The 27,561-nt window shown below is 40.7% G+C and overlaps 3 protein-coding genes across 7 annotated transcripts; 1 reads left to right on the top strand and 2 right to left on the bottom strand.

Moving 5' to 3' along the window:
• Positions 1–287: 287 nt before the first annotated feature.
• Positions 288–16,340, bottom strand: LOC135493451 (signal peptidase complex subunit 3-like). Its single transcript, XM_064780805.1, has 5 exons — positions 16,151–16,340; positions 5,235–5,308; positions 5,008–5,084; positions 3,690–3,805; positions 288–1,689 (listed from the first exon to the last, which is right to left on the bottom strand). Exons 1-5 carry the CDS (start codon positions 16,291–16,293, stop codon positions 1,560–1,562), a joined length of 540 nt encoding a protein of 179 aa, XP_064636875.1. The 5' UTR covers positions 16,294–16,340; the 3' UTR covers positions 288–1,559.
• On the top strand, positions 7,134–12,188 carry LOC135493450 (small conductance calcium-activated potassium channel protein 2-like). 2 transcript variants are annotated; one of them, XM_064780803.1, is made up of 2 exons: positions 7,134–7,960; positions 9,748–12,188. In XM_064780803.1, exon 2 carries the CDS (start codon positions 9,771–9,773, stop codon positions 11,166–11,168), a length of 1,398 nt encoding a protein of 465 aa, XP_064636873.1. In that variant the 5' UTR covers positions 7,134–7,960; positions 9,748–9,770; the 3' UTR covers positions 11,169–12,188. The 2 variants fall into 2 exon arrangements, with proteins under 2 accessions (XP_064636873.1, XP_064636872.1); XM_064780802.1 differs by lacking the exon at positions 7,134–7,960 and adding an exon at positions 8,604–8,728.
• A 6,991-nt stretch (positions 16,341–23,331) lies between the features above and the next one.
• LOC135494135 (ELMO domain-containing protein 2-like) lies at positions 23,332–27,407 on the bottom strand. 4 transcript variants are annotated; one of them, XM_064781931.1, is made up of 7 exons: positions 27,283–27,407; positions 26,641–26,837; positions 26,308–26,434; positions 25,887–26,016; positions 25,165–25,298; positions 24,720–24,922; positions 23,332–24,282 (listed from the first exon to the last, which is right to left on the bottom strand). In XM_064781931.1, the coding sequence occupies exons 2-7, from the start codon at positions 26,795–26,797 to the stop codon at positions 24,128–24,130; spliced, it is 906 nt and encodes a 301-aa protein (XP_064638001.1). In that variant the 5' UTR covers positions 26,798–26,837; positions 27,283–27,407; the 3' UTR covers positions 23,332–24,127. The 4 variants fall into 4 exon arrangements, with proteins under 4 accessions (XP_064638001.1, XP_064638002.1, XP_064638000.1 ...); XM_064781932.1 differs by lacking the exon at positions 27,283–27,407 and adding an exon at positions 27,062–27,130; XM_064781930.1 differs by lacking the exon at positions 27,283–27,407 and adding an exon at positions 26,999–27,079.
• Between the last annotated feature and the right edge of the window lie 154 nt (positions 27,408–27,561).

Genomic DNA, 27,561 nt, shown 5'->3' with positions numbered 1-27,561 from the left:
CGTCTGCGTGGGGAAAGCAGGCGCATCACCACGCAGCTTCTCATGGGTGCCATCTCAAGCCATACCTCGAGGAGGACGCTGGAAATGTTGGATGGGGAAGGCCAGGGTGTCATCAAGAGCAATTATTCTCCTGGCGGTAAACCAAACCAAACAGTGTTTAACAAAGCTCTGTTGACACCATTGATTCCTCAGGATACTGATGAACAGAAGTCACACTGATGTCATCAGCTGACCTCAAAGATTTGGGAAAGGAAAGCAGAAGGCAAAAACATGGAAGAAAGTCTTGATTTATAAATACACATGATGTTTACTGGTTTCTTTTTAAAACATGTATTTGATTTTCAATGTCATTCTTGATATACAACATGAATATTGCACCATTGGAGCAAAAGACAACGTCAAAATGATTAATAATGAAGACTTTGTCTCGTTTTGTGACACATCTATGTCATTTACATGTAGCACTCGGAGCTTCTTTTTGGACTATGACGATGTTTTTCACATCGTCATGGTTATGTTATTGCGAAATATATGGCGCCCTAAAGGCATTGCTCCAAATGCAAAGTTCAAATTTGAAAAAAATATGTTGTCGAGAAGAAAATTAGAAGGAAAAGGAAAAAATTCTTAGATTATTTTGCCAACACCACCATTGAATATACCCACACCCACAGCACAAAACAGATTCAGGGAAAACACGTATTTCTTCTGACAAAAGATGGCGATGGTAGTACATCAGTGGTGCTTTTGATTATTACATTAGGTCTCTGTTCACTCTTTCTGTAGGGCTCCGTCCTGCAGAAAGACTCATCTATTTTCGTATCGAAGTTTATGACAATGAAATGATCGAAATCTTTTATCCTTCAAATGTTTTTCATGGTGGAATGAAAATGAACCCACATTACGTTTCGTTGACAGAAAAAAGAAGGCCCCCAAAGGAATGGTTTTGAATCAAATTGTTGTCCATGATGATGAGCAATTGAAATACACATGTACATTCACATTGCATAATTCAAGCTTGGGCCAAAGTCACCTCTACACTGTGTCCTTTATACATTGAACTACAAATAGAAAGAGGCCTAGTTGAACATACATCTACAGCATGAGACAAAATACACCCTATTTTCTCCCAAATGGCATTTTTGCCCCAACGAAAATATACAAACAAGAACTAATTTGACAACCATGATGGACAACATTCTGATAAAGAACTTTACAATTGACTTGAACATCTCTTCCATTGTTTTAGGCAGGCAACATCTGACCCTGTGTATGTACCACCACAAACTAGGTGGCCAGCCATCCCTCAATTTTCATTCATTTTTCTAACAAAACATACCGAACTTTACCATGCAGTGTAGCCCCTCAGGTGTTGCTAATCAAAGCAGCGTAATGACAACTTACATCCAGTTAAAGAACTGATCACACTAATAACAATGCCTTAATGTTTAGTTCACCACCGGTTCTAAAGATGGCACTTGTGCAAGTTCTGTTATGATGTACAGGGTCAATGGCAGGACTGACTTAGGGAAGGGATGCTCAAGTCTCAATAATCAAATATTTTACACCCGGGATGATGCATATTCATTAGGGAAACCAAATGTATGGGAACCGTCTCCTTTCACCAAGGGAAGGCCACCAGCATTCGGTATGATGTTCCAAGACAACGAGAGAGTAATGTTATTGTTGGCCCTGCAAAGAGAGAAACAGAGGTTAGTTTATATTTTGTGAGAATATTCAAAATTCCAGGCCATATGCAACATTGTGGAATAACACAGGGCAATTACAATAAAAATTCACAGATAATTTCAATTATGGTTCCCATTCATGGTCATTTTCAACCAATCAACAGCTGTAATTTTGTCACTGCCATGTTGCACCAACATTTCATTTGCAAAATGCTTTCATTCCTCAGAACAAATTGACAGATTCCTTCCTGCAAAACCATCACAATACACATCACGTGCATCTGCTGATAAAACCAACCCCAATAAAAAACGCTATTATGATTTTGATAAAAACCACACAGCCTGATTTGTTGTCGTGGACAATAAGGTAAATTGATAACTAAATGCCATGTATTTTCTAATCAAAGAAGGACACACAATTTATCAATAACCACAAATTCATCAATAAAGTTGCAATGACAGTACAGGAAACGATGACTGCCCGAATTAATTTGTTCAGCTGTGAGAATAAATCTTATTCAGACTTAAGAATTGATTTGAAGCTCATTCAGCTTATCAAATCAGGGTCGATGCCTGTCCAAGGATGTAAACAAACTCATAAAGGCGATTATTACTTCCAACATTTGTCAGAATATCAGAATATGGGCGGGAAATCGATCTATAATGGTAAGCCTGGATAGGCCAAGAATTGGTTAGACTTCAGGATAGACACCTTAGCTGAAGCATTTCTTTCGCTGCAAATTAGAGCCACTGCAGTGACCTGTTGTTGAAGAAGATAACAGCTATAACGAATGTCACCCGGTGATCTAGAATAATTAATATCACAGCTGGCACAGCGGGCAGGCATGACAACGCCTTAGAAATCATTAATAATAGAATGATAAAATCTCAGAAGAAATTTATCAGCACTGACAATATCACAATACCTTTCCCCAGGCACAAAAACAGGCTGTTAAAAGCCAGATATAAATTTTTGCGGATTTTCAACCATAATTTTATTGCCAGTAAATACAGGTAATCCTAACTTATACCGTTGATATATGTTGTTATCAGATGACCGCAATGTATCAAGAATGCCATTGGCTAACCATGTCATGTGATGGTAGGAAATGTATGTAGTACTGCCCACACTGTGGCGCTGTGTATCACAAGTACAAAATATACTAATAATGATATCGATAATATCACCGGTCAAATGCACTTTCAGGTTAGACTTTTGACAGAGGCAGCACGCCTTTAATAACATTAATCCACAGATGATATTCGTAGAGATATGGAGATAAGTTATGGAAGTCATGGTCCCATCAAGAAGGCAGCCAGCCAGGCATTGTGGACAAGGCCTAACATAAGCAACAGCTGTAGATAGCATCAACCAATTCAGCTCCCCAACATGTTTAAATCTACAATTCTCATCAAGCGCACTCCAACGGCAACTATGAATATAATGTACTCCTACGGCCTTTTAGAAGTATCAAGGTCAGAGAGACACCTAGAACTTGAAGGCTTTAGCATTACCTACATTTTTGAAGGGAGTTTGGAATATGTCAACAAATTGACAGCAAATCTGAGCACTCCTCAGTCAAAACAACTTGAAGGGTTTACCCCAAATCAACACTTTGTCGCTATTTCGGTCTTATTTTTAATCGAATTCTCAGTTACGGATATCTCTGGATGATTTTTTTTGGAACATTTTTCAATTCCCAATCAATAGCAAGCAACACAAATTAGCCAGATGTCTCAAGATAATGCAATTCTCTTTAATAATGATTTCATCTTAACCATTGATGTCAAGCCAGATGTTGCCTAGGCATTGTTATCCCTCCTTCTAAAGATATCTATCATCAATAAGTTTGTTTTGCTGGTGGCAATTCTATCACATCTCGACATAAAAGGTGATGGCAACACCCTCTGATACGATCTCAAGAAAGAACACTATTATAAATGAGGTCAGAAATTTGGACTTGGTGAGATGGGGTGATCTCAGGGTATCGTGCCCATACTTACTTGAGGCCATGGCCATCATCCCAGAAGTAGTATTTTGTGTGCATACTCTTGTAGTCTAGCTTGCCATTCTCCCCACGCTGGATGATCTTATCCCATAACACAACCTGGTTCACCGCCTGAAAATAGATGACAGATAATGATGATTAGGAAGACAAAATGATTCTGTTTTAGATGTTAAAAGACCCGGCCAGATTTGATTGGCTTGTATTTGTTCAATCTCCTCATTTCCTCAACTTTATCAGTATGATTCCTTTGAAGGCAGAGTCGATGACTTATACCTTGCTCAACGTCAGTCATCGTCTTCTCATTGTCCTTGAGACATCGAGGCATCTATCAACCCTCCTTGCTTAAATGTGGCTTTTATTTAGTCTTGGTGTTAAAATGACTTAACAGGCTGATAGTGAAACTTTGAACACATGTTCAAGCTCCAGCACCTGATAGTAATACATCTAGTAGACCTGTATCATGCCATACAAGACTTTTTTTCTCCAAAACTGCTCTGTAAACACTTATTAAAACCCACAGCTATAACTTCATCATAAATTATTTCATCCAGCCCTTGAGTAACTTTACATATTCTCCTCATGGCGATGTGACAATCTGGAATCGATGTGTTAAATGTAAAACAAGTACTAGGGGGTATCGACTGGTATAAGCATCTCAATGGGGCCATTCCTTCAAGTGGAGCAGCATTGATCTGAGGAATGAGATACGGAGCTATAGACGCCCACAATTCAATCTCAAGTGACCAATATTATTCAAGTAGAATTTTATCCTGTGCCTCTCGCTAGTTTGAGCAAGCCGTCGTTGAAGAAGTTTGTTCAGTTGGATTGAATATACTGAGTACAAGGTACAGCTCGATCACAAGGAAATTGGACCTCACTTTTGAGTCATAGTCATAAATCAAATTATTTATATAACTATCAGCAAGGAACAAATTTCAGTGGCACAATTTCCTTACAGAAATTCAGACTCCACATGATACAATTGTGATTGCAATATAGCACTGCACAGATCCTCTTTTCAGAGAACCAATCAGAGTAAGTGTTCTTATAACTTTTAAAGACACTTACAAGAGCCAGATCATTACCTGAAATGCTATTCTGTGTTCTTAACTGCATAGCCGCAAAATTATTTGTTTTTTATGGTATTATCCTAGTCAGTCTCCACAGAGTGGTTGGCATCAAGCTTGGGAATAGTTAGAATGATGAGTTGGAGCTACAAATTGCACAAGGCATGAATAACCTGGCCATGGGTTCCATTTGAGACAATACCCTACCACTGTACCATCCTCATGGCATTCCTGTGATATACTTACGTTATTTTTTGTCTCATACTCAGCAGTCAGGAACAGGAACAGCTGTTTGCAATTCCAGTTGAAAACTTCATTCAGATGTGATCAGAGTCAAGGAAAAAAAATTGTAACTTTTGCGAACAGTGTATTATTCAGGAACTATACAAACCTTGCTGTGGGGAAAAGCAATTTTGGGAGGGGCATCTTGTTCTAATTAACTAAATATTTTCAATCGTTACACAAAAGGATATCTGATTGGAGGTCAAATGTCAGGAATCCAAGGTCACTACGGTCACGTCCTTGACTGTAGTCTGGCACATTTTTTCTGAAAAGACACAAAAATGAAATCATGAGATGATGATGGGAAATCAAGCACAAAGATGGCTATTTGAATTTTACAAGAAAATTAAACTAAATTTAAACTCTACAGAAATAATAAAATAAACGTAGTGCACTTAATATTTGGCAGGTAAAAACACAGACCATTTAAAACCACACAGAATATGGTAAAAGATACCAGTATATTGAAGAGGTGGGCATGAAAAATAAATAGGGCAGCTCTGAATATTTCATAGTCTTGCACTGAGAGTCTGAAAGTGCTGAGAAAAAATCAATGTTTTTTATTTCACAATTGTACCTGTTTCCATGTAAAAACATGCACGAATCTGAGGAGTTCGGTGTTACCAATGTTCTCTCATTTTACTTTGTAATCACAGGTATGTGTCTTTGAACAGAGATTAGAAAGAATGAAATGTGTAAGATTAACCCAGCCTAATATCCAGAAACCTTTCTGAAGAACCAAGGACAGCCACAATCTAGCGCACGCAAGGACATTTCAGGCAAGTTGCAAAGTGGCACCGATTAGGTATCGAACCCAGGACCTCCCGATCACAAGGCCGACACTCAACTGTTGTGCCACCGGGTTCGCCATGTCACGTGTGGCACTGCCAGCTCAGGTGTAGAATAAAAGTATCATTGACAACTGACGCAAATGGATTACAATACAAAACAAAAACAATCAATTATAACAAGCATTTAACTCTTTAACCCCACTTCAATCTTTCAATTGCAATTTGAAGCCAATTGAAACCCAAATGGCGATTAACTCCATCATGACAGGTGACCCCAACATTCCCAGTGCATGAGCAATAGCAATACTGTGTGGAGTTGTGGACCCCCCCCCCCCCCCCCCCTACCCCACCCCTACCCCACCCCCAACACACACACACATAGTCAAATACATCATAAAATCAAGTTAATTTGGTCGAAAAGGCCGGATTTCTGAAAAGATTCCACCCGAAAGGGTACATGTACGAAATAAAGCAATTCGTGTATTTCAATAACCAACTTATGAAATTCAATCCTGGTCAGTATTGTCAACAAATCAGATTATTCATCAATCAGAGATATAACACAGGCATGATTGAATTTTTTATGCAAATTATTCTCAACATCTGTTGCCAAAACAGATTGAAACACATTGTTTGTACAGGCCTGCTGATAGTGATATATCAGGCACGCAAGGCCTACAAGGCTACACCTCCGGCTCCCTGTGTTGATAGGGATGTGGGTTCGGCCCATTGTTGGGTATTGATCTGAAATCTGAAGGATCTGTGTACACTGCTTCACTGATAGATCGTTTACCAATAGACACATTCTCTGCCCAGAGGAGATGTTTTCATATCCATCAGGCAATTAGATGAGTACATTTACAGCTTGAGTTGTGCAAACATAGGACGACTTGTCTTTGTGAAAAAATGTCCTCAGGGACATACTGTCTTAATGGAGAAAAATCCCCTCTGACAGATTGTCTTCAGTGGAGAATCATCTTTGAGACAAAATGTCCTTGGTGTAGCACAGCATGTCCTCAGGAATGAACTAACTTTAGTGGAGAATTGTCCTTCTGGATAGCTATGGTCTTTGCTGAATCGTGGTTTTTGGACACAAGCATTGTCTTCAGCTGACAAAAGTCCTAGGGGACAAAACTGTTTTTGGTGAAGAATCTCATGAATTTTAAAAAACTCCACGCCACCATGGACTCAGTTGCTCCTTCTGCCACCCCCCACTCTGTGTAAAATCGTATAGTTTACAGGCAATAAATGCATCGTAACTACAGCAGTCGATTAATACAACATCAATAAATACAATAGTATAACAACCAGATGGTGGATCAAGCCTTTCTATAGTTCGTAATAAACAGGTTTCATGGGTTATGGTTTGAAATAGTAAATCTTCAAGGGCGCAGTGGCAAGTGCCAAGCCTATTCGAGAATACACACGTGTTACCATTGACTGTAAGTGTGTACTTCGGAAGGGACTATCAAACTATCCGCCCGACCCTATAGGATTAGGATTACAAAGCAAACTTGACTTGTTGGGTGACTATCGACACCGGTAACACAAGTAAATGCTTCGGAAATCAGTCGCATTGGCAGTGAGTATTACACACACTTGTCGACTGGCTTTGAGTTCCCAGCCTCAATTTTCAGTCGTAGAAAAGGCGGTTAGCAGAGCTGTGTGTGCTTCTTGTTGGTGTAACTGAGAGCAGTTGTCATCAGAAATAACGGGCTGGCTAAAGTCGCTGGAAGGTATCACAAACAAACAAGGATCACTACACTAACGCTGACCACTGACCAAAGCCTCCACCAACTCAGATGAGATGCCAAAGCAAATGGACAGGGTCAACATTGAGGAGAGCATTGAGGCTATAATTTGACTGTGACATTTAGAGGATACATCAGTAATCTCCAATCCTCAAGTCATGGAATTCAGATTCAGTGCCCAAATGAACTGCTTATTCGGATTAACTCTCCTAACTTTGATCAACTGATATCTGGATTTATGAATCAAGTTAGTTGATACGACACTCTACTGTCATGATTTTGAGTAACTCGCTAATAGCAAGGAGTAAGGCAAATTATCAAATGGCTGTCAAGGAAAATAGCAGCATTCTTGAAGACTTAGCAAAACTAACATAGGTAAGTATGTTGTAGTTGAAAGGATGTTATTCCACAATGTCTACCAGAAAGGGGTTACAGTGTTACAACTGTAAATTGTCAATCTATCTTTCCACTGGAAGTAAATTATGGTAAGAGTTTTGACAAAAACTCATTCAATTAAGTCTTTACTTGGAATGGTGAACACACTAAATACATGATCTTCAGTTGTCAGCAGCCTATAAAAACAGTTAGACGAGTGCTATGTACCAATCATCATACCATTAAATCATAGACTCCTCGTTGAAACCATCATAATTTTCATCACCATCGGCATGGTTATTTCACATCAAGGAAATATCATTATTTTAACAACTGAACAACTCATTCAGAGTGGCATGCAAACATGACATGGTTGAAACAGGGCAATTCAGTGCCATTTATCGGAAGTGAAACAACTCTGATAGATCACTGAAAAGTGAAATCGGGCCACATTTGCACAATGAAAACCTCTGGAAGAGAACAAGCAGCATCATCAATGCCCCATGGAAATCTATAACTACAGCAGTCGGCAATCAGCTAACAGCCACTGTGGCTTGGGCTCTTGAATATGGTCACATGGCCTATCGCGATCTCAAGCTCGGTATCCATATGAACAACGTCAGTCTGTAAGTTTGCAGGGAGAGAGACAGATGTGGGATGGACAGCTCTCACGATAATCTAAATGGCTTTATCAATTTAGGATAATTTCTTAAGAATTTTGGATACATTTGTAGCCGATAATTGGCGAGAATATCATTCAATTGACAGGTGGGTATACATTGCATTTTAGCATTACCATAATGAATAATAAGAAATGTATGATCTATGAAATGTATGATGGTTGAAACAGCGTGAAAGTGTTACTGTACTCAAGAGAGATGGGTAGGAATTATTTTATGACGAAATCCGGCCATGTTGGGCTTACAGCAAAACTAATTTAGGTAAATTAGTATCTCTTTGTGAAGCGGACTATGTAAATCATTTTCGATCATAACAAGAAAAAAGTCGTCACAAGTCATGTTAGCCAAATTCAAACACATTGAGCCCACTTAGAAATTCAGTTCAATATTGCTTTTACAAATTCAATTGAACCAAATTACTAAAATAAAGTTAAATATGCGTTTAGAGTGTTAGTGGAGAAACCATTACATGTACAGCAGCACACTGGACAGTGCGGTGCATGTAAACGTTTGAAGGCAATGGTATTTTGGAGCAAATTGGGATGTACTTAAGACCATGATTGACCAAATCAGGTCAAGCAAAATATTTTCAGTATATAAGAGTACTGGTTGCAGACATTCGTACACTGAAGTCTCGCAAACTATCATCTTTATTGGGTGTAAAGCTAACAACCGACTCAAACAACCCATGACAGCTGTTGTCAAGCCAATGACAATGCACGTGTTACACACAATTGAAGATGGATCCGACTGATAAAACTTCCCACATTATTTATCATTATTTAACTGGTCTTTATATATTTGGTAAAAAATGAATAAAGCCTTGTAACTTTGATAGCTGCAACAGCTTTTAGCTATTCAAAAGCTGAATAATCCCAGCGATCAAGCTTTGACAAGCATTTGAGGAGGTTCGCGCAGCGCAGCTATGTCATTCAGATAGAAACACTGCTCATTAAAGCAGAATACATGTACATTCATACTTTTCTCTGCACAGCACAGCATGCAACTTGGGAATTTTCTTTACAGCACAACCGGATCTCTTTATAATACGAATGCTTTTTCAATCCATGTTCTAGTGACCAATGAAATTATATCATATCATTTCAGACTGACTTGGGCCTAGTATCATCATGACGACCGTCGTCGAAAATCCCGGTATACCCCTCGTCAAAAATGGTGAATTCAAGAAATACAGCACAGAAAGTACTGAAGAAGAGCAAGGGCCTTCAAAGCATAGCAGGCAAACCTTTTTCGCCAGGATGAGAAAGAAAAAGAACATGCAGTTTGAGAATGTTGGGCAACGCTTGGCCAAGAGGAAGAAAGTGTTCGTAAAACGGCGGGTTCTGAATGACATTGCAGTAACTTTCGCCATGCTTGGGATCCTGTTGATGATAATTGAAACTGAGTTGTCAATGATGTCCAGAGTCTATGTCAAGTCTGATGCAACATCGTACTTTCTAAAGTCTTGCATCACAGTTTCGACGGTTGTTCTGCTTGTCTTGACCGTCTGGTACCATGCCACTGATATTCAGCTTTTTATGATAACGAACAGCTTGGACGATTGGCGTTTGGCGATGACGACGTCAAGGTGTATGAAGATTGTCTTGGAACTTATCGTGTGTGCCATACACCCCATCCCAGCCAATATCCAATACACCTGGGTAACACTATCCACGGACCCTGGCCAGCAAAAAACAGTCACAACACCAGCTGATGTGCTACTGTCCCTGCCAATGTTTTTACGAATATATTGGGTCTGTAGAACAATCTTACTACACAGCAAACTCTTCAACGATGCATCGTCACAAAGTCTTGGGGCGCTTAATCGGCTGAGTTTCAATTTTAAATTCATTTTCAAATTGTATATGAATTTGAATCCCGTGTCTACACTGACCGTCATAATCGTGAGTGTCGTGACAATGGCTAGTTGGTCCATTCGAATCTGTGAAAAATACGACCCGAATTATCATTCTACATTCTCCGACTCTCTCTGGCTTATCGCAATCACGTTTTTAACCGTTGGATATGGTGATATAGTGCCAGTCTCATATTGTGGGCGTACAATAGCTGTTCTGACTGGTATATTTGGCGCTGGCGTTACAGCATTAGTCGTGGCTGTTCTGGCACAGAAACTCGAACTGTCCCGATCGGAAAAGTATGTTCATACCTTTGTTATGGATGTGGAACTGGGCAAAAAGGCTAAGCAGGAGGCAGCAAATGTCATAAAACAAGCATGGATGATATTCAAAACTAAAAAGAAGGGCGGCGAAGGCCTAATCTCACATCAACGAAAACTCTTCGCAGCAATTAACAAGAGCCGAGAGATAAAAATGCAACAACGTGGACTGACTGACAGTGGGATAAATCTGGTTGAGATTGCACGAAATGAGGAACTGATGCACCGCAATATCATCAAGACGAATGAACGTCAGGATGACATGGATTCTCGGTTACAGAAAATGGAAGAATGTCTCTACGACCTGAACCAAAAGGTTGGTGATATTCACAGGGCTGTTATAAAAAGGTGAACCAAGACCTTAGTTGCCATATTACTCCATAGCATTTAGTGATATTTAGTCTTAATATGTCAGAATAAGTAATACTGTAGTAAGATATCTAAACGGATGCCGGACATTTCTGCAGGATATCTATGATAGAACTGATGGATATTTGCCTGAATTTGCTTTTTTAGCAGAGTACACAGGATTTAATAATACATATATATTTCTGCAGTAATTGTGTGCTTGAGTTGACATCAACTTATTCAATTAAACTGACATGTCGACTGATCAAAGGTAGATTTGTATGGTGACTTGCATGATGTAACTTGATCGACACACCTCGCTTGTGACATCTGGTCAATTAGAATGGTCCAAAAGTGACGTGGCCCTGCTGTGATTCCTGACACTGTCACTGTCAGCCATCATGTAAGACAAGAGTTAGCCTGGGCACCCGGTCTAATAGTATAAGTATTATTGGGAAGGTTCAAATAACATATTACATGAGCAAATAAAGTTATCATATTGTAATTGTACTCATATAATGTAGTCAGTAAGAACAAATCATAAGGCTGCTGGAGGGGTAAACATCACACATATTTCTGAAAAAGAAAATGTTGTGGGTAGCTGGGAAAGGTTTTAGCAAGAATTTTAGAAATGGAAATTAGCCAAGAGATCGAATAGCCAACTCAGGAATATGCTAAAAAGGTTGGAGAGGATGTAGTAGTATTTCACTCAAAGGTAGACTCAATTTTAACCCTTTAAAAAACAACTGCCAAAGTGATGAAAATTTACAATCAGTTACGAAATTGGGAATGTTCAAATTAGATTATAATACATTTTTTGACAATGGCTTTGGTCTTCAATGAAAAAATCTTGAAGCTGTTGTACATGTTGTAAGTAAATGTCTAAGAAACAATCACGATTTGTGATTTTGCATTGGAGTGTGATTCAGAATGGTCAATACCCACAGGAAGTGTTGCATATATGTATAGTTGTAGCATACTGTTGTCAATAGTACTGAAAGAAAAGTCAATTTATTGAGCAAAATCTGTTGTAATCGTCATCTGTTCAAACATCCCCTCCCCCCACTGCCGGGCCCCACATACATGTAGCACGTGTAGATCAAAATTTTCATGTTGAGCCATAGATAAAACAGTCCCACAATCCCAGGCAACCACACTCTCATTTCACTTATGTAAGGTCAGTTGCTTGCCAGGCACAAACATGGATTTCATTGGTCACAACCTCTCAGGCAATTAGTTCATGCATCATCAATGCTGATCCAGAATAGCACTTGATCACTGAGCCCACATCAGTTATACAGGGTGTCTCATAAATGAAATGGCCAGGGCCATTGTGCTCACCTCATGTGGAGGAAAGATGGATAAAGAGCATGGTCTTGTGTCATGTAGTGTTAGGTTTGATGTAGGTCCAAGCAATTACAATTTCCCCAAAATGGCCAATTTACAGTACATTCGACCTCTGTGACCTTGAAAAGTAGGTCAAATCAAAGAAGACCCGGGTGACACATTGAATGGTTGTTAGAATTAGATGTACCTATGATATAAAATTGGTGCCAATCGGGCAAGTCATTACTAGGAATAATGGCATTTTTTAGAATTTAGGATTTGGCCCCCTCCCTGGAGGCCAAACGGCAAATCAGATCGCACCAAACTTTGGTACCTGAGATCACCTGACCAAGGGGTACATGTGTACTTAATTTGTGATCAATAGTCATTGCAGTTAAGAAACATGCCATAGTTACGGCCTGACGGCGAATCTACGCCATTTGACCTCTGTGACCTTGACAAGAAGGTCAAATTAAAAACCTGTGTGACATATACTGTATGGTGGTTAGATGTACCCATGATATCAAATTGGTGGCAATCGGGCAAGAAGTTAAGGAATAATCACATTTTTAAGGTTTTTGGATTTTGCCCCCTGGTGGTCAAGTGGTGAATCATATTGGACCAAACTTTGGTCCCTGAGATCACCTGACTAAGGGGTAAATGTGTACCAAATTTGGTATCAATAGTCATTGCAGTTTAGAAACGTGCTATCGTTACATCCTAACGGCTAATTTACACCATTTGACCTCTGTGACCTTGAAAAGGAGGTCAAATCAAAAACCCGGAGGATATATGATGCACCTTTGCTAGAAGTACCTACCATATTTTTTTCAAAATTTCCCGACTACTATTAAGGGAGATATTGCATATTTTCACTTTTAACGTTTGGCCCCCTGGTGGCCAAACCATGAAACGAATCGGACTGAAACTTGGTCTCCCAGGTGTCATTACATAAGGGTACATGTGTACCAAGTTTCAACTCAATAGCTCTAACAGTTACGAAACGTGCCCTGCTAACGGACGACGGACGACGACGACGACGACGACGACGACGACGACGACGACGACGACGACGACGGACGACGGACGCCACGGTATGGGATAAGCTCACCTCTGCTAAGAGGTGAGCTAAAAAGGTAATTCTAACAAAACGGGTTAATATTTTTAAACCATACTTTCTATGAGTACCCGAATCACTGTGTTCAGTCAAGTGCATTATCTAACAGCATAAAACTGTTAGTTCTGTCATGACTGTACTATTTCTGAATCCTAGCAACAAAACTGGTTTACACAGAACAAACTGAACCAATGTGTATGTTACATAGTCAAAGTTAAGAGAACACATAAAACATTCATACCAATGTGATGAGTGGTTCCGAAAATTAGCATCAAGGGATTACTACGGCTTTGTCTGTTTGGTTTATGTCTTGGCTTGGTACAATGGTAACACTGAAATTTAGTACCAACATGCAACATCTTTTGAGAAGGGAGCCGACAAGTCCAACCTTACTGACGAGTGGGATTGAAGCAGTTGAAGGCAAGGACCATTGACATTAGAGAGGGACCAATATCATGAAATACAGCCGTGAAGTTTGTTTTTTTCAAAAGCGCCACCTATGTAGGCATAGAATCACCGATGCAGTCAAATAACACAAATTTTAATGATCATCCGCAATGTCCGTCATGCACTTCAGAAGCTACGCAGGGTTACAGGCTAGACACCCAGATGCACACACAACCCACCCTTCTATCATTCCTCCGTTATCAGTCAGCACTTTTTTTTAAATCCTTCAAACATCCGAGAAAATTAATAAATGTGGACCAACTGCATCACGCATATATTTATTTTGTGTTAATCAGAAATTCATTGCACAAATATAGGATCTTCTTATGCCCATGATGGAGTAGAACCATTAGAAAAATTGGCCACAGCAGAGATGCAAGAAATCGATTTATTCTGTGCAAATAGGCAATGTGCTCCTCAACACCTCTTACCGACATTTCCGTCAGGTTACGATCCCAATACTTCATCTTGAGTTAATAAGATTTTATGTTAACTCTTATGTTCATGACACTACATGTACCACTCCACAATGGAAGGGGGCAGGACAAACTTCTGATATGCATCCTATGTGCAGTGCATGATCAGGGAAAATCCGGGAGTACGTTTGCTCCTCTGCCCATTTTCCTGAAGCGGAAAAAGGGGCGCCAACAGTGTGAAATGCACCTTACCAGATTTGTGTACTGCCCACTGACAGAGGAACAACATCACAGTCCAGGGTCTCTGCCGTTAACCAATCCTCAAAGACGTTGAGGGTACTGATCTTACAAACAAATCCAGGCAGGAATCATGATTTTTTCAGATTTTTATTCAGATAACTGGTTCATTGGTGCCACACCAGCAGGACTCTTGACACATTACTACATGCATTATGGAGGAAATCCCCGATTTCTCTCCAAAGTTCCATCATTCTGAAGTAGTTGAGTTTTAGGATTCTTGACTATTAAACCATTTTCCATGCGATCAGCGCACAAGATTCAACGTGTGAATCAATAGAGTGAGTCAGGAGCCCCAAAGTTGTTGACAGTAAGTAGCTGAAGTAGCCCCGAAATTCACCATTGTATGAATAAATAATGATTTGAAAAATATAAGTAGTACATTGTTTAAGTTTGTTCGAGCAATGCAAGCTGGATCAAACTGGATGACAAGTCCACAACAGGTACGAATATCACTCAGTTATTTGGTAACTTGTTTCCCCAATGTGGATCACAGGCGATGACAGTACAATACATGTACCTGTACATCATCCTCTTCCGCAGGCCTTTGTACCGCTCCTAAATAGACTCAATCTGTTTGTGAACGTATTTTAGAAATGACAAAAGGCACGCTATCAAACCACCCTACCATGGAAGACCCACCTGTCCCACCTTGCTCTAGAATTTTGTGAGAGTTTCTATACATATACGACCACCCTACCTTAAATTGCTGGCCACCCTATCTTGTGTAGCAGACCAGCAAATTTTCTTGAATATCAAGGGTACCACCCTACCTTGAGAAAACCCTGTAGAGAACTCTCTAATGGGTTTACTGTAAGCATGGCAAAAATCCAGGCTTGTCAGGTTCAGATCGTTAGCAGTGCCATCTGTTAGAAGCCAGGGAAATTAAACTATGGCTTACTGACAAATTCTTCTTCAACGTCTTTCCCCAGCAGGGGTCATTGTGGGACGTTGCACCCATGGGATGACGGCCTTGTTAGGGGGAATCGGCATGGCACTTGTTGGCAGGGCAAGTGTCATTTTCCAAATTTCATGGTATCATGGTAAAAAAACTCACCAAAGTCATGGTTTATGTAGACAAGTAAGAAGTAGCTGCCCTGCCCTGGCCTTGGCCCTTGGCTGGCCTAGCCCTAGATCTAAAGTAAGCCCTGCATGGCCCCATGCGATGCATGGCCATGTACGTCTAGTAGTTCTGACCTGTCTACTATTCTGTACCTGAGCCACTAAACTAAACAGAAGAAAAAGATGAATTTTATCATCATTTAATCCATGCATCCAATCATGATCATGATCAGGATGATGTCCATGTTTAAACAAAATGCATGTAGGCCTAGGTCTGTATTGTATGTAAAAATGTACAAGAAATGCATGACGTGTACTTACACGATCGCTTTGACTGTGTTTAGCTTCACTTTCGTCAAGTTGAGCTTGAATGCCGTGGACAGGAAACAAAGAAATGTCAGTACTGCCATCACCGTTAATGTGAAGGCGAAAATGGTATTCAATCTGGCTAAAAACGTATTCATTTTGGACCTTATGGACGAAAAAACAAAATTCAACCACACGCCGGATGACCTTGACCCGAAATGGTACTTGCTTTAGCAGCTGCATGCCAAAGCAGACGAAAACACAACACTTTTGCCAATTGCACCTTGATATAAGGTTAAAATCTGCTGTATTTTATCTTTTTTTATATATAGTATAGATCAGTTATCATACTAAGTCAACGGTTTGCAAAACAACACTTATTGAAAGATATGAGAGGTAGATTTGCACACTCACGCATGCTGAGTTTTGGTGACAAGCTTTATCAATGTAGTACAAAATAAAATGGCTGGCTAAGGTCTCGTTAGGGAGTTTTTCCCAAATGTACGCGATGATGACGTGCCCCATAAACAGGACGTAACACCTATTTTAAAATGCGTTTCCAAAGCGATTAATACACGAGGACAACCCATTTGTGTCGTATATGACTGGAAACGCCCGATTCCCCTGATTCTGCAGGATGTTAAATCGGGCATTTTATTTCTTTAAATAAATCATAAGCGTCGCATTTTGTCCTAGCTCTGTTCACCATCCCAAATGGCAATATTGCCAATTGGGCCGGACAATCACGGAAAACCCCAAATATTATACATTTCTTCTTGAATAATTCTTATAGTGACCATTCTCCCGTGAAAGACAGTTGCTGACGCTACACAAAATCGAGGGTCAACCATTGAACTTTTGAGATATGTTGAATTTTGCACAAATCAGCGAAAAACGCACCAACTGGCACTGGACGGCATTTCAACACGGGGCCAACGCACATCTCAAGTTCAGTGTACACATACGTCGGCAACAACATATTTTCCATAGCAGCTGCTCTGAGGGTTCTGCGACTCTTTACACTGGGCTGGGAAATTCTTCCATCATTTGATTTATTAAGACAATGTAACTTTTCAAATCTAGACATGAGAAATTTCTTTATTATATCTACTATGACATCTACTCTGATATACTTCTAAATATCATACCATAGAAGAGGTATCATTATAAGAATATATTAAAATGTCCAAAATGTAAACCATGGGAAATTTTTAACTTTTTTGAAATATATCCTGACCCCAACTCTCTCGGACCATCGCACTCATTCCCCGAAGTGGTGTCTCATTGCTTGAAGGGATATAGGTCATATTTTCCCTAAACCGCTTCTCTTTCATTATGTTGCTGCTCAAAGGGTTCTGCGACTCTTTACACTGGGCTAGGAAATTCTTCCAGGTCTACCTCTGGTCCCCGAAGTTGATGTTAGGCTGCTTCTGCTGAGCCATCACACTGGAGCATTTTTAACATGCGAGATGGTTCATAGGAGTTGTTGATGCTAAAAGATGAATTGGAACTTAGCCAGGTGAACCATGGAGATGAAGAATATCCTTGGGACAAAGGTGACCCATGTTACAACAGGAGTATCAGTTCACGACAGCTTTTAGACTTGTGACCCGGGTTACAACAAGAACAAAAGTTCATGGATGGCCTTTTGAAGTGGACCCAGCCTTTAGAATTACACTGCATAGTTACGCCTTTATGTGTTCTTAATTTGGTTGACACACTTTTTCCCTACATATTTTGGGAACCCTGAACGATAGAGTGATACGTTTCCCTGTGTTTTCCCCTTTTGAAAACTGCTTGACAGTCAAATGTATGGAAACACTGAAATTATGGATTGCAGCCACACCGGTAAAACGAAATGAAGGGCTTATCCTGACCACAACCGTCTGTGCCAAACCCCAAATTGAGAATCGGGAATAAGTGTGCATGGAATACCAGTGAGTACGTTGTTACGCGCTAAGCATCCTCTCCGAAGAAACAGTTTATTTCCGAGCCGGCCATGGGATGATACTAGTGTACAGTATCAGACGACCTTCAAAACAAACACACGAAATGTTAAGAGCGCATATTGGCCTACAAGCAGGAATAACTAACATTATTTTGTTTTTGGTGCTGCCTCCGCTTCCGGCGAACTGTCAGAATAGACAGAAGAGCGCGTCGTCTGCGTTCCAAGCTTGGCATCCTTCCTTCTCGGGTCTCGCCACATCATCACGATACGTCTGTTGACCCCAAACCCGAGACCAATAAAGACCCCACTCAGCGTATTAGTTAGGATGAACGCATACCAAATGGCATCGATATCAAACAGGGTCCCAACGAACCCAAATACCCAGGTGAAGCCCATCAGGAAAGAAAGCTTAACATACAGGCCGACATCCGACTTCTGTACGTTCTTGGCTTTATTGGCAAGTTTCTTGGTTCTTGCAATAGCTGAGGAGGTTATGATGAACATGATTAGGTTGGCGAAGACTATAACAGCAAGGGGGACGATGAAGGCATAGAGGAGACCTGTTTCTTTCCGAAACCAGCAGGGACCACTCTCTTCCTTTTCCGGGCCGTACCCGATCTCTGTTTCGGTGACTTTGTCCAAGACAGCACAAATGATGACAATAAGGGCGGGGCTACCATAGGCGTAGACTGCAAATCTGGTTAGTCGTTGGCAACGGTTACTGCCCTTGTCCATCATACCGCTTGTGAAGGTCCGGGCCAAGTTTATAGCGATTGCGTTCATCCAGAAGAAGGAGCATAGCCAAAGGTAATGTTCCACCATTGCCACAATAGAGCAGACGACAGTATATGTGACATAGTTGACAGCACTGACGAAGCCGAGTTGAGCGAGGAAAAGGACGGCGCAGAGGTTCATCAGCATCACTCCCGGTATGGTGCGCAACGGGGTCAAGGCCATATAGGTAATAAAAGTCAAGGTCAAACTAAGTAGAGACAGCGAAATGCCGACGACAGTAAGTAGGAACATGGTTTTTGAATTGATATTGTAGTGTCCCAGTGTTTTACCCTTCTTCGGAAGGCATGTGTAGACCATGTTGCCAACCATTGCATGGACTTCCTTTAAAACTATACCGGTGTCTTTGAAGGTCAATGTCGAATTGTCAGTCTCCTCGGAGACTATAATGGTAGCGTCCTTGAAAGTCCAGGTCAAATTGTCAGTCTCCTCAAATTCATTGATATTATACGCCACTACATCACAGGTGATGAACTTGTGGGCGTAGCTATCGCACAACAACACTTCCAAGGAATCTTCGGTGTCGTCTGCCAGAAGAGTAAGGTCATCTGTTGAGACGCTCTCATTTGCTAATAATTTCTTCATTGCGTCATTCAAAGGAAACGAAATCGGTACCCCATCACCGCAGTTTAGAGGTAACTCGACTGCACGAGAATAAATCTTATAATTCAATATAAAGCTGTCACCTAGGGCTGCGAATGCCTCGAGGGAGTTCGCCGTCACTAGTTGATACGTCACACGGTCACTTCCGTCCTCGGGGAGCATCTCAAAGAAAGTGACCTTGAAGGTAGTTCCCGCTCCCAAGGTGACCAGACTTCCGCCTTCGACATCGATTAGGCTGGTAATTACGCTTTCGTCTACTTTTACTTCAGGAAGACTAATTCTGCGTAACTCGGAATGTCTATATCTCGATTCAAAAATTATGCCCAACACGTCATTGAAGATAGGCTCTAAGGCAAGGTTCCAAAATAGATCATCAAACCACAGATCAATTTTACCATCATCAACTTTGCCATTGTCTTCACCATCATCAGCTTCTATATGGTCGCCATCTTTGCCGACATCATAATCAATATCAGCATCATTATAATTATTCACACCATAACCCTTTGGGTTCAGAACGGTCAACGGTCTTACCACGGTTAGCGTAAGCTCAACTCGCAGCCACCGACCCATGTCGTAGTCCGGTACGGAGGAGGGTAGTGTGTACGTGGGGTCAAGTGGATTCCTCATGCACTCACCATCCAGCAGAATAAACCCAAGACGACACTCCATAATCTCCACGCATTTGTTCGATTTCAGGTCATAGGTTTGGTTCTTTGGGCATAGCCATTTCTTCGGAGCAACCGGAATACGCATGAGAGCGTCGAAGCCAAAATACTCGCGGACTCTCTCCTCACCTATTTTTGATCCGGCGCCAGGACTGGAATGACTTATTGTTCCTAAAGGACATGACAACTTGGAAACAGAGACCCCATTACAAATTGCACAAAACATGTTATGGAAACGTATGGTTTTGTTATTAACAACCGCAAAAACATTGGCTGAGAATGTGCGACATTGGTAAACCAACTCATCATAATTTGGCAGTTCATTCGCCAAAGAAATATCACAGGTGTCGACATGTTGACCAAACGTGGTGTTAAGCATGGCAGAACTTTTGGGGTTACATGATCTGTCCATAATCGAATCACTGGGAGGAGGCTTAGCAACTGAGAAATGTCGGCAACCTGTTGAATAATGCGGCGAGATCCAGTATTCCAATGCAGCGACCACAAAACGTTCCATGGATTCCAGGTGTCGATCCGGGCGGCACTCGTACGTGATCGGCCAAAAGTAGTTTGAATCAAGTGCCAATCCGTTACAGAGCGAGCAGTAGATGTTCTTAAACTGAACCCCAGCATTCGGGTTGTCAACTGGAATGCTGTCATAGCCCGAGACGTCTTCCCATTCTGTGCAAGCCTTCTTCAGAACAGAATCCGCCGTCTCGGGACACCGGTCGACCCACGTGGTCTTATGAACTTCAGAACAATTGAAATATGGTTTATACTTCGCAATATTTGGCAAATAATTTCCACTGCTGCAGCCGTGAACATGCCCAAAGCAACAGTCACCAAGTTCATCGCAGTAATCATCGCAGTGGCAAAACGCCAAGGTCGCATAATAGTCCCTGGTCGTGCAGTATGTGCTTTTGCCGTCGGACGACCAGCATGAGGATGGACTGCATGACAAGACCTCCCTTCCGGCATCGTCAACACCCTCCGATGCTTCACAAGGAAGATCCTTCGGCCTGCCCGACGTTTCATTATAAATAGTGTCCATCAACATTTCGCCCATGGGAAACCTCACAGAGTCAACGTCAACGCCATCATCAAGACCTAAAGGCACTGCTTCAATGTCTGGTTCCACGAAATCTATCACTAGAATTTCCCCATCAATAGTTGTTATATTAATACTGAAGTCATTGCCAAAGTCTTGACCGTCCCAGCCAGTGGTCTCGGTTGTGGATACTGCTACAGATTCTGGTTCCTTGAGATTTATAAGATCTCTTTCATTTGATGTCGAATTCTGGCTCGTGTATTTGTCGAAGGTTTGACGTACCGATCCTGTGGTTTCTGTTCTGGGGCCTGCCACCAATTCGGGTTCCTTGAAATCTAAAACTGAAAGATCTACCTCATTTGATGTCGAATTCAGGCTATTGGCTTTGCCTATTAAGTCTTTACCGTCCGAGCCTGAGGTCTGGACTATTGGTATTAGCTCGAGAGTTGTGTCATTGCCTATGGACGGGACGTTCCCGAGGCCAAAGCTTATCTTCGTGATACAGCAAAGGAGTAACCCTGTAAATAAGAGTAAAATGAATATTCAAAATAGTATAACATGAAAAGAACAACAGCACTACAAAGATATAAGACTGAGTACAATGTAAGTACATTTATGTAGGAACAACGGAAACCCATAAAACGAAGACCGGGAAAAGATAGGTAGCTTGAAAGAAAACTATGCTCACCAAAGAGCTGGGGGCTAGAAAGAGTCCACATTTCTGAATCTTTGATCAAAATGGCACTGCCCAGAATTCTTTTACTTAGAGAAGTCGGCGGCTGGACCTGGGTCGTCTGCAACTCCTACTTGAGGTTTTGCGGAGACTGATCGACGTCAGTTTTCGAGTCGATCGGTCGGGAAACCACCAAGAGTTCCATGAGAAATATAAATATTTACAGCCTTTTTAGCCTTGTAATGTTTGCACATTTCTTCCTGGAAAAGTAACATGCCAAATCATTCCCGGACTCTATTTGGTTTCCGCCAGCAGTTTCCCCCACTAATATGGTACCGGATGTTGCGCAATAGCGGCGTCTAATGGATGTTTGTATTAACAGAACGATGATCAACAGTGTCACATCGATCTCATACTAAGCCTCCTGGGTCATTTCGTTCTGTACAAAATCGGTCGCTCTGTCAGGACAGCTACATAGTCCTACAGTGTCGCCTCCTGCCTACATCACAACCTAGTTACACTGTCAGACAATGTTGCCTCCAGCTTCCATCACAACCAAGTTACATTATTGCTACATTCTTAGACAATGCCATCTCCAGCCTACATCACAACCTAGTTGCATTATAGACAGCATTCGTTACTAGAACAGGACTGAGAACTTTGAGGAAGAAGATATCTACATTGTCTACATCACAACCTAGTTTTGCCTTAACTGGATTTTCCTGGCATGTCGTCTCCAGTCTACAGCCAAGCCTTGTTGCATCATAGCTACAAAATCCGATCATTTCATCCGCGAATCCTCCACATCACAACCTAGCTGTCCCAGCATGTCACCTCTAGCTAACATCCTAACCAAGTTGAACAAAATCTACTTTTGTCCCAGCATATATCCGGCGAACATTCAGCCTAGTTGTGTCTGAGCAAGATTGTACTGGCATGTCGCCTGTAGCCAATACTTTAAACCCGTGGCATTAGTCCTCGAGGATGCTACACCCAACTAGCATCCAATTCATGTTTGGCCGAATCTTCATTTGTCCTGGCACAAGGTTTCTTTAAACTGCAGTAGGTTGTGACTTACTGATCTCTTGAGGTTACCGGCTAGGACATTGTCACAACCACAGGTTGCAATTGGGTTCCTGCGATCAGTGTGTATTAGATATCTCATAAACTCTTGTTGTTCATTTAACGACTTATCAGACTGCTTCACTCATTCATACGTACTCCCCTACGACAGGCTGTAGACCCAGTCTGCGGGAGTATAATATAATTCATGCATATGAACAGCTGTGGACGGAACCTCGATCGAGAGTGACATGAAGACCATGGGTCAATCTCAGCAAGAGCTGGAGAGGCTTGCCTGGGACAGAAGACAAAAGGGGTGGTCAGCACCTATGCTCTCAGCAGAGCGAGGAGATATGTCTACACAAAGCAGTCTTAAGACAATGAAACAGCAGAAGACCACGATAAATAGTAAGAGAAATATTTATTCAATCTTTTAACAAATATTGCAGGTGAACTATGTCAACTCTGTGAATTGGCGAGTTAGCTTACCTATTAAACAACATCATGATATAGTGAGTGTATTTCACATTTTGTTGGTATAAAAGGCATTACTTCAGTTATTAGTGCAGAAGCTCGAAGTCTAGAGATCAGCAGAAAGAATTCATTCTTGAAGACAAACTTTAGAGGAAACATGATGAAGAGTTTGGGAGAATTTACAATTCATAGAAAGAAGAATGCTTTATCAAAGAATTCATAGAAAAGTTACCTTACAAAATTGATGGTGTACCCTTGTTCCAAAAAGTTCAAAAATTAGAAAAAGTTCACAAATTTGTAAAAAGCACCCACATCTCAGCAATGTGTATATCAATTGATATTATGTGCAGATGGGGAAGGAGAGTTTAGCAGATCACAAAAATCTTAATTTTTTCATAGTTTGAATATATTGCAAATTTCAGGAGCACATTATATGCAGCAAACATATGAGTAAAAGCACCTAGACATGCAACCTACATTTCCATAACATTTTCAAAGCACTGATGCCAAATCACCAATGGCTGAATCTGAAGACCAAGATTGAGATTAGAACAGCTGTGTACCCCTTGTTCATGCTGAAAGGTCTGGTTTTTAAAAACTTAACAACAAATGTCACATATTCAACAAAGCCTAAAGCTGAGGTAAACCAACTTGGAGAGAAAAATCTTCGATTTCTATAGAGACTATTTTTTTGCAGTGCTCTTAATTTTCACAGAGGAAAGTTTCAGTTTCTAGTTTTGGACTTTAGTTGTAAAACTGTAGCTGGATTCCTCAATTGCTTTATCATCTTGCTCATGAAGCGATCTTTGTATGTGTTGAACTCCATAATCCCTGGCTTCTCCTCCAACCAATACTTGTCAAACTCCACAAACAGGTAACCTACAACAGAGAAATGGTTGCAATAAAAAGAATTTCAAAAACATTTTGAGACTGGCATAACACCAACACATCGCCTGGGCAAGTCACTCTACTTTTCTTGCCACAGCTTTGAATGAGACATGAAATCCAATATTCTGCATACCTTATGGCCATCTCAGACCAAAGACTCCTTTCAAGTCAAAAACTTGTGTATGAGCCAAAGTTGCACTTACTGGTGTGAACAGTGTACTCAATTTTCTCCAATATGCATTGCAAAATCCTCCTGAAACCGTTCACCGCATTGTCTCAATCACAATGTTTCCGCGCTGCGTTCGACTCCGATCAAACGTGGTGAATGAGACAAAGTGTTGAATGGTTGCTTGAAGATGTGTAAGGATGACTGTCAAAATCGGGTCCGGGTTCGCATCGGCTCGGTCGAGTAGAAGGTTCATACTCACTATAGACTCCATGGAAATGCTCAAGGTGTGGCCTGTCATTGACTACATTGTAGAAATGCGTTTTCAGATGGTTTGCAACGAGTAGTATATGGGCCACACTCGTCAAGTTGATGCCGACGATAGCAAAGGAGTATCCATACTGTGGATGCTGGGAATGTGAAAGAGCTTGACGTGCTAGGTCATTATGGTTGGTGGTGAAGTACCTGAAAGGGAAAAAACAGACTCAGGTAAAATTTATACTAAAACAGTCACTTGAATGTTTGATGCCTTGTCACCTTTATTATTGGACTATGACCTTGTGATCTGGCTGAGGTCACAAGAAAAAGAGCCCATTTTGGAAAAGACAATTGCATTCAGGTGAGTTGGTATTAAGGGAAGAAAAATTACAGAATTCTGGATCCAACATGGACAAAATTTCCTGATAAGTTTTATACTTCGAACTTACAAGAGATTGTTAAGGCCTAACATGCCCATTCCCCTGAAGTCTGTTTTAGGGTCATCTCCTTGGAATCCAATATCACCCCATTGCTTGGAAATGCGAGATTCGAGTTGTGTGTCAGGCATCAGACCAGTCCATAACTGGAAGAAAAGAATTAGAAAAGAATTGCTTCAAATTCTGTTCATATTCTCAAAAGTAGCTAAGTAGGCAGGTCATTTATACAGTTTCATTCATTCCATTTGAAAAATTCAGACATTTTGGTCATATCTCAGTAGACCTTCTTTTTGAATCACCCTGTAGTAAATAAAAAACTTGGTAGACTATTACAAAAGGTAATTTCAGGTCACAGGAAGTTGACAAAAGGCATGGCCTAAGCTTATCTCATTACAGTGGTATTTACCTTATTTGCCAATGATACATGTTGGTGAATTCAGGTCAATAACATAATACATGTCATGTTTTTTTTTGTAAAAAGTAATAAAGTACAATTATGACAAATTTATATGTGGGTCTTCAACGTATGGCAATGAACACGCTCTTACACTACAGTTACATACAAATAGTTTTAGTTTATCAGGCGACAGTGACATGCTGGGCAGGAATATTTAAAATCATCAAATCACTGCTCCTGCAGCTTTGACTCACAAGTGACATGCAGCAGACAATAGTCTTGACTACATAGTATTACAATTGTATCACTATATTCAACTGGCTCAACTTGGTCTTACTTTCATTAGCATTTCTTCATGTTCCTCGTTCTCTTCAGAGTAGGGCATCTTCCTCATGGACTCCACATCACTGATCAGCTGCTTGTAGCCAGATATCTGAAGCAGGCATGCCTTGAAGAACAGACCAAAGCTGAAAATAGAAGAGAGTAGTTCAAGTGGATGTACGCATCTTCCGGAAATATTCACAATGTCTCATTTTTACTTGCCACATGCAAGTCTGGGCCAGGGGAGTGTACATGTTTGCAGAGGTGGAAATGTCACATCCTTTACTAAAACCACTTCAAAATCAGAACTTTATGAGGTGGGTAGAAATATTTTAAAAGAGGGATGCTCCTCCCTTTTTTGTAATTGTGCAGAGAAGACTGAAATACATGTAGCTGACCAAAGCATAGATTACCCATTTAGAAACTTTCTGACTCACTTGGCATGTACTTCTGGTTTTATATCTTTGAAATTCTGGACATTTTCCACAGCTTCGTCTACATTGAATCTTTCATCAAATGCAAGACTTCTTATCACAGGAGTTTTGGACAACTGTAGGGAGGTTTCTGTGTGGAAAAATAAATGAAAAGAAACAGCACTGAATATTCTGATTTGACCATCTGTTTCTATCTCAAATAGAGCCATTAATCAAGGTGCACTCCACATTGTTTGTATGTCCTGGGTTACTTCCAATGCCCTAGGGGAACTGATATTATTTTTTATTATTTCGAAGTTTGACGCCTTGTACAGACTCAAAACTTACATGACGTACCTATATTATGGGTTCTGGATGCTCCAACAGGTTCATTGTAGGTAATCCTTAACAATTCACACCGACCGCTAACTTTACGGACTACCCATTTGAACATAGGTCTGACTAGGAAGAAGAAGAGGCAATGCCACGCATTGTACAGTACTGCTTGCCACATTTATCTATTGATGCTGTCTCTGACTGATTCAGAATTGAGGCTGAAAAGAGAAAATGGAATACAGGGTAAAGCGACATATGGCTGCAGCAACTGGTGTAAAAGCCACTTTGACCTTTCAATCTAGGTGAAACGCACGACTCGGAATGTGTAGTGAAGTATAAGCAGTAAAGCACCCAAACAAACTTTGTCGAAATTGCATACCACTATACCAGCAGCTAAAAACACATAAAATAGCGGAAACGAATGATGACTGAAACACCTCACAAAAAATGTTGTTCACTGCATGTAATCTCTTTAAAATACACATGCTTCCCAAGCACATGCAAGAATTTGTTTGTCAACAAACCAGATTTGTTACAAGCAATCTGATTGGCTAATGAGAATGACCTACTTAACAGGTGCCCGTCAAGTTTGGTTTTTAGGGCGCTTTTTGAGCGATTTGCCAAGGCAATATAATAAATTTTAATCAAAATATGAAGACATACACGATGTAATGAGACTATGAACGTAAACTGGCGAAGATTAACCACGTATTTCGATCACAAACAACGTATAAATGGTCCAATAGCAGTTGACGAGCCAAGGCAATTTGTTGCCAACATCACTGTAAAAGTTGGCAAGTGATTGACGAAATAGTTTTCGGAATTGGCTGTCGCTATGGTTTTTCAATGTTTATTTTGTTTACAGGCATCTTCGTCAAATATTTGAACACGAACAATATCTAAATATTACATTGCAAATTTTAAGATTGGCATTTTATTCGC

This window comes from Lineus longissimus, chromosome 9 (assembly GCF_910592395.1).
Source record: "Lineus longissimus chromosome 9, tnLinLong1.2, whole genome shotgun sequence".
NCBI lineage: Eukaryota > Metazoa > Nemertea > Pilidiophora > Heteronemertea > Lineidae > Lineus > Lineus longissimus.
This window is presented reverse-complemented; position numbering and strand designations above follow the sequence as displayed.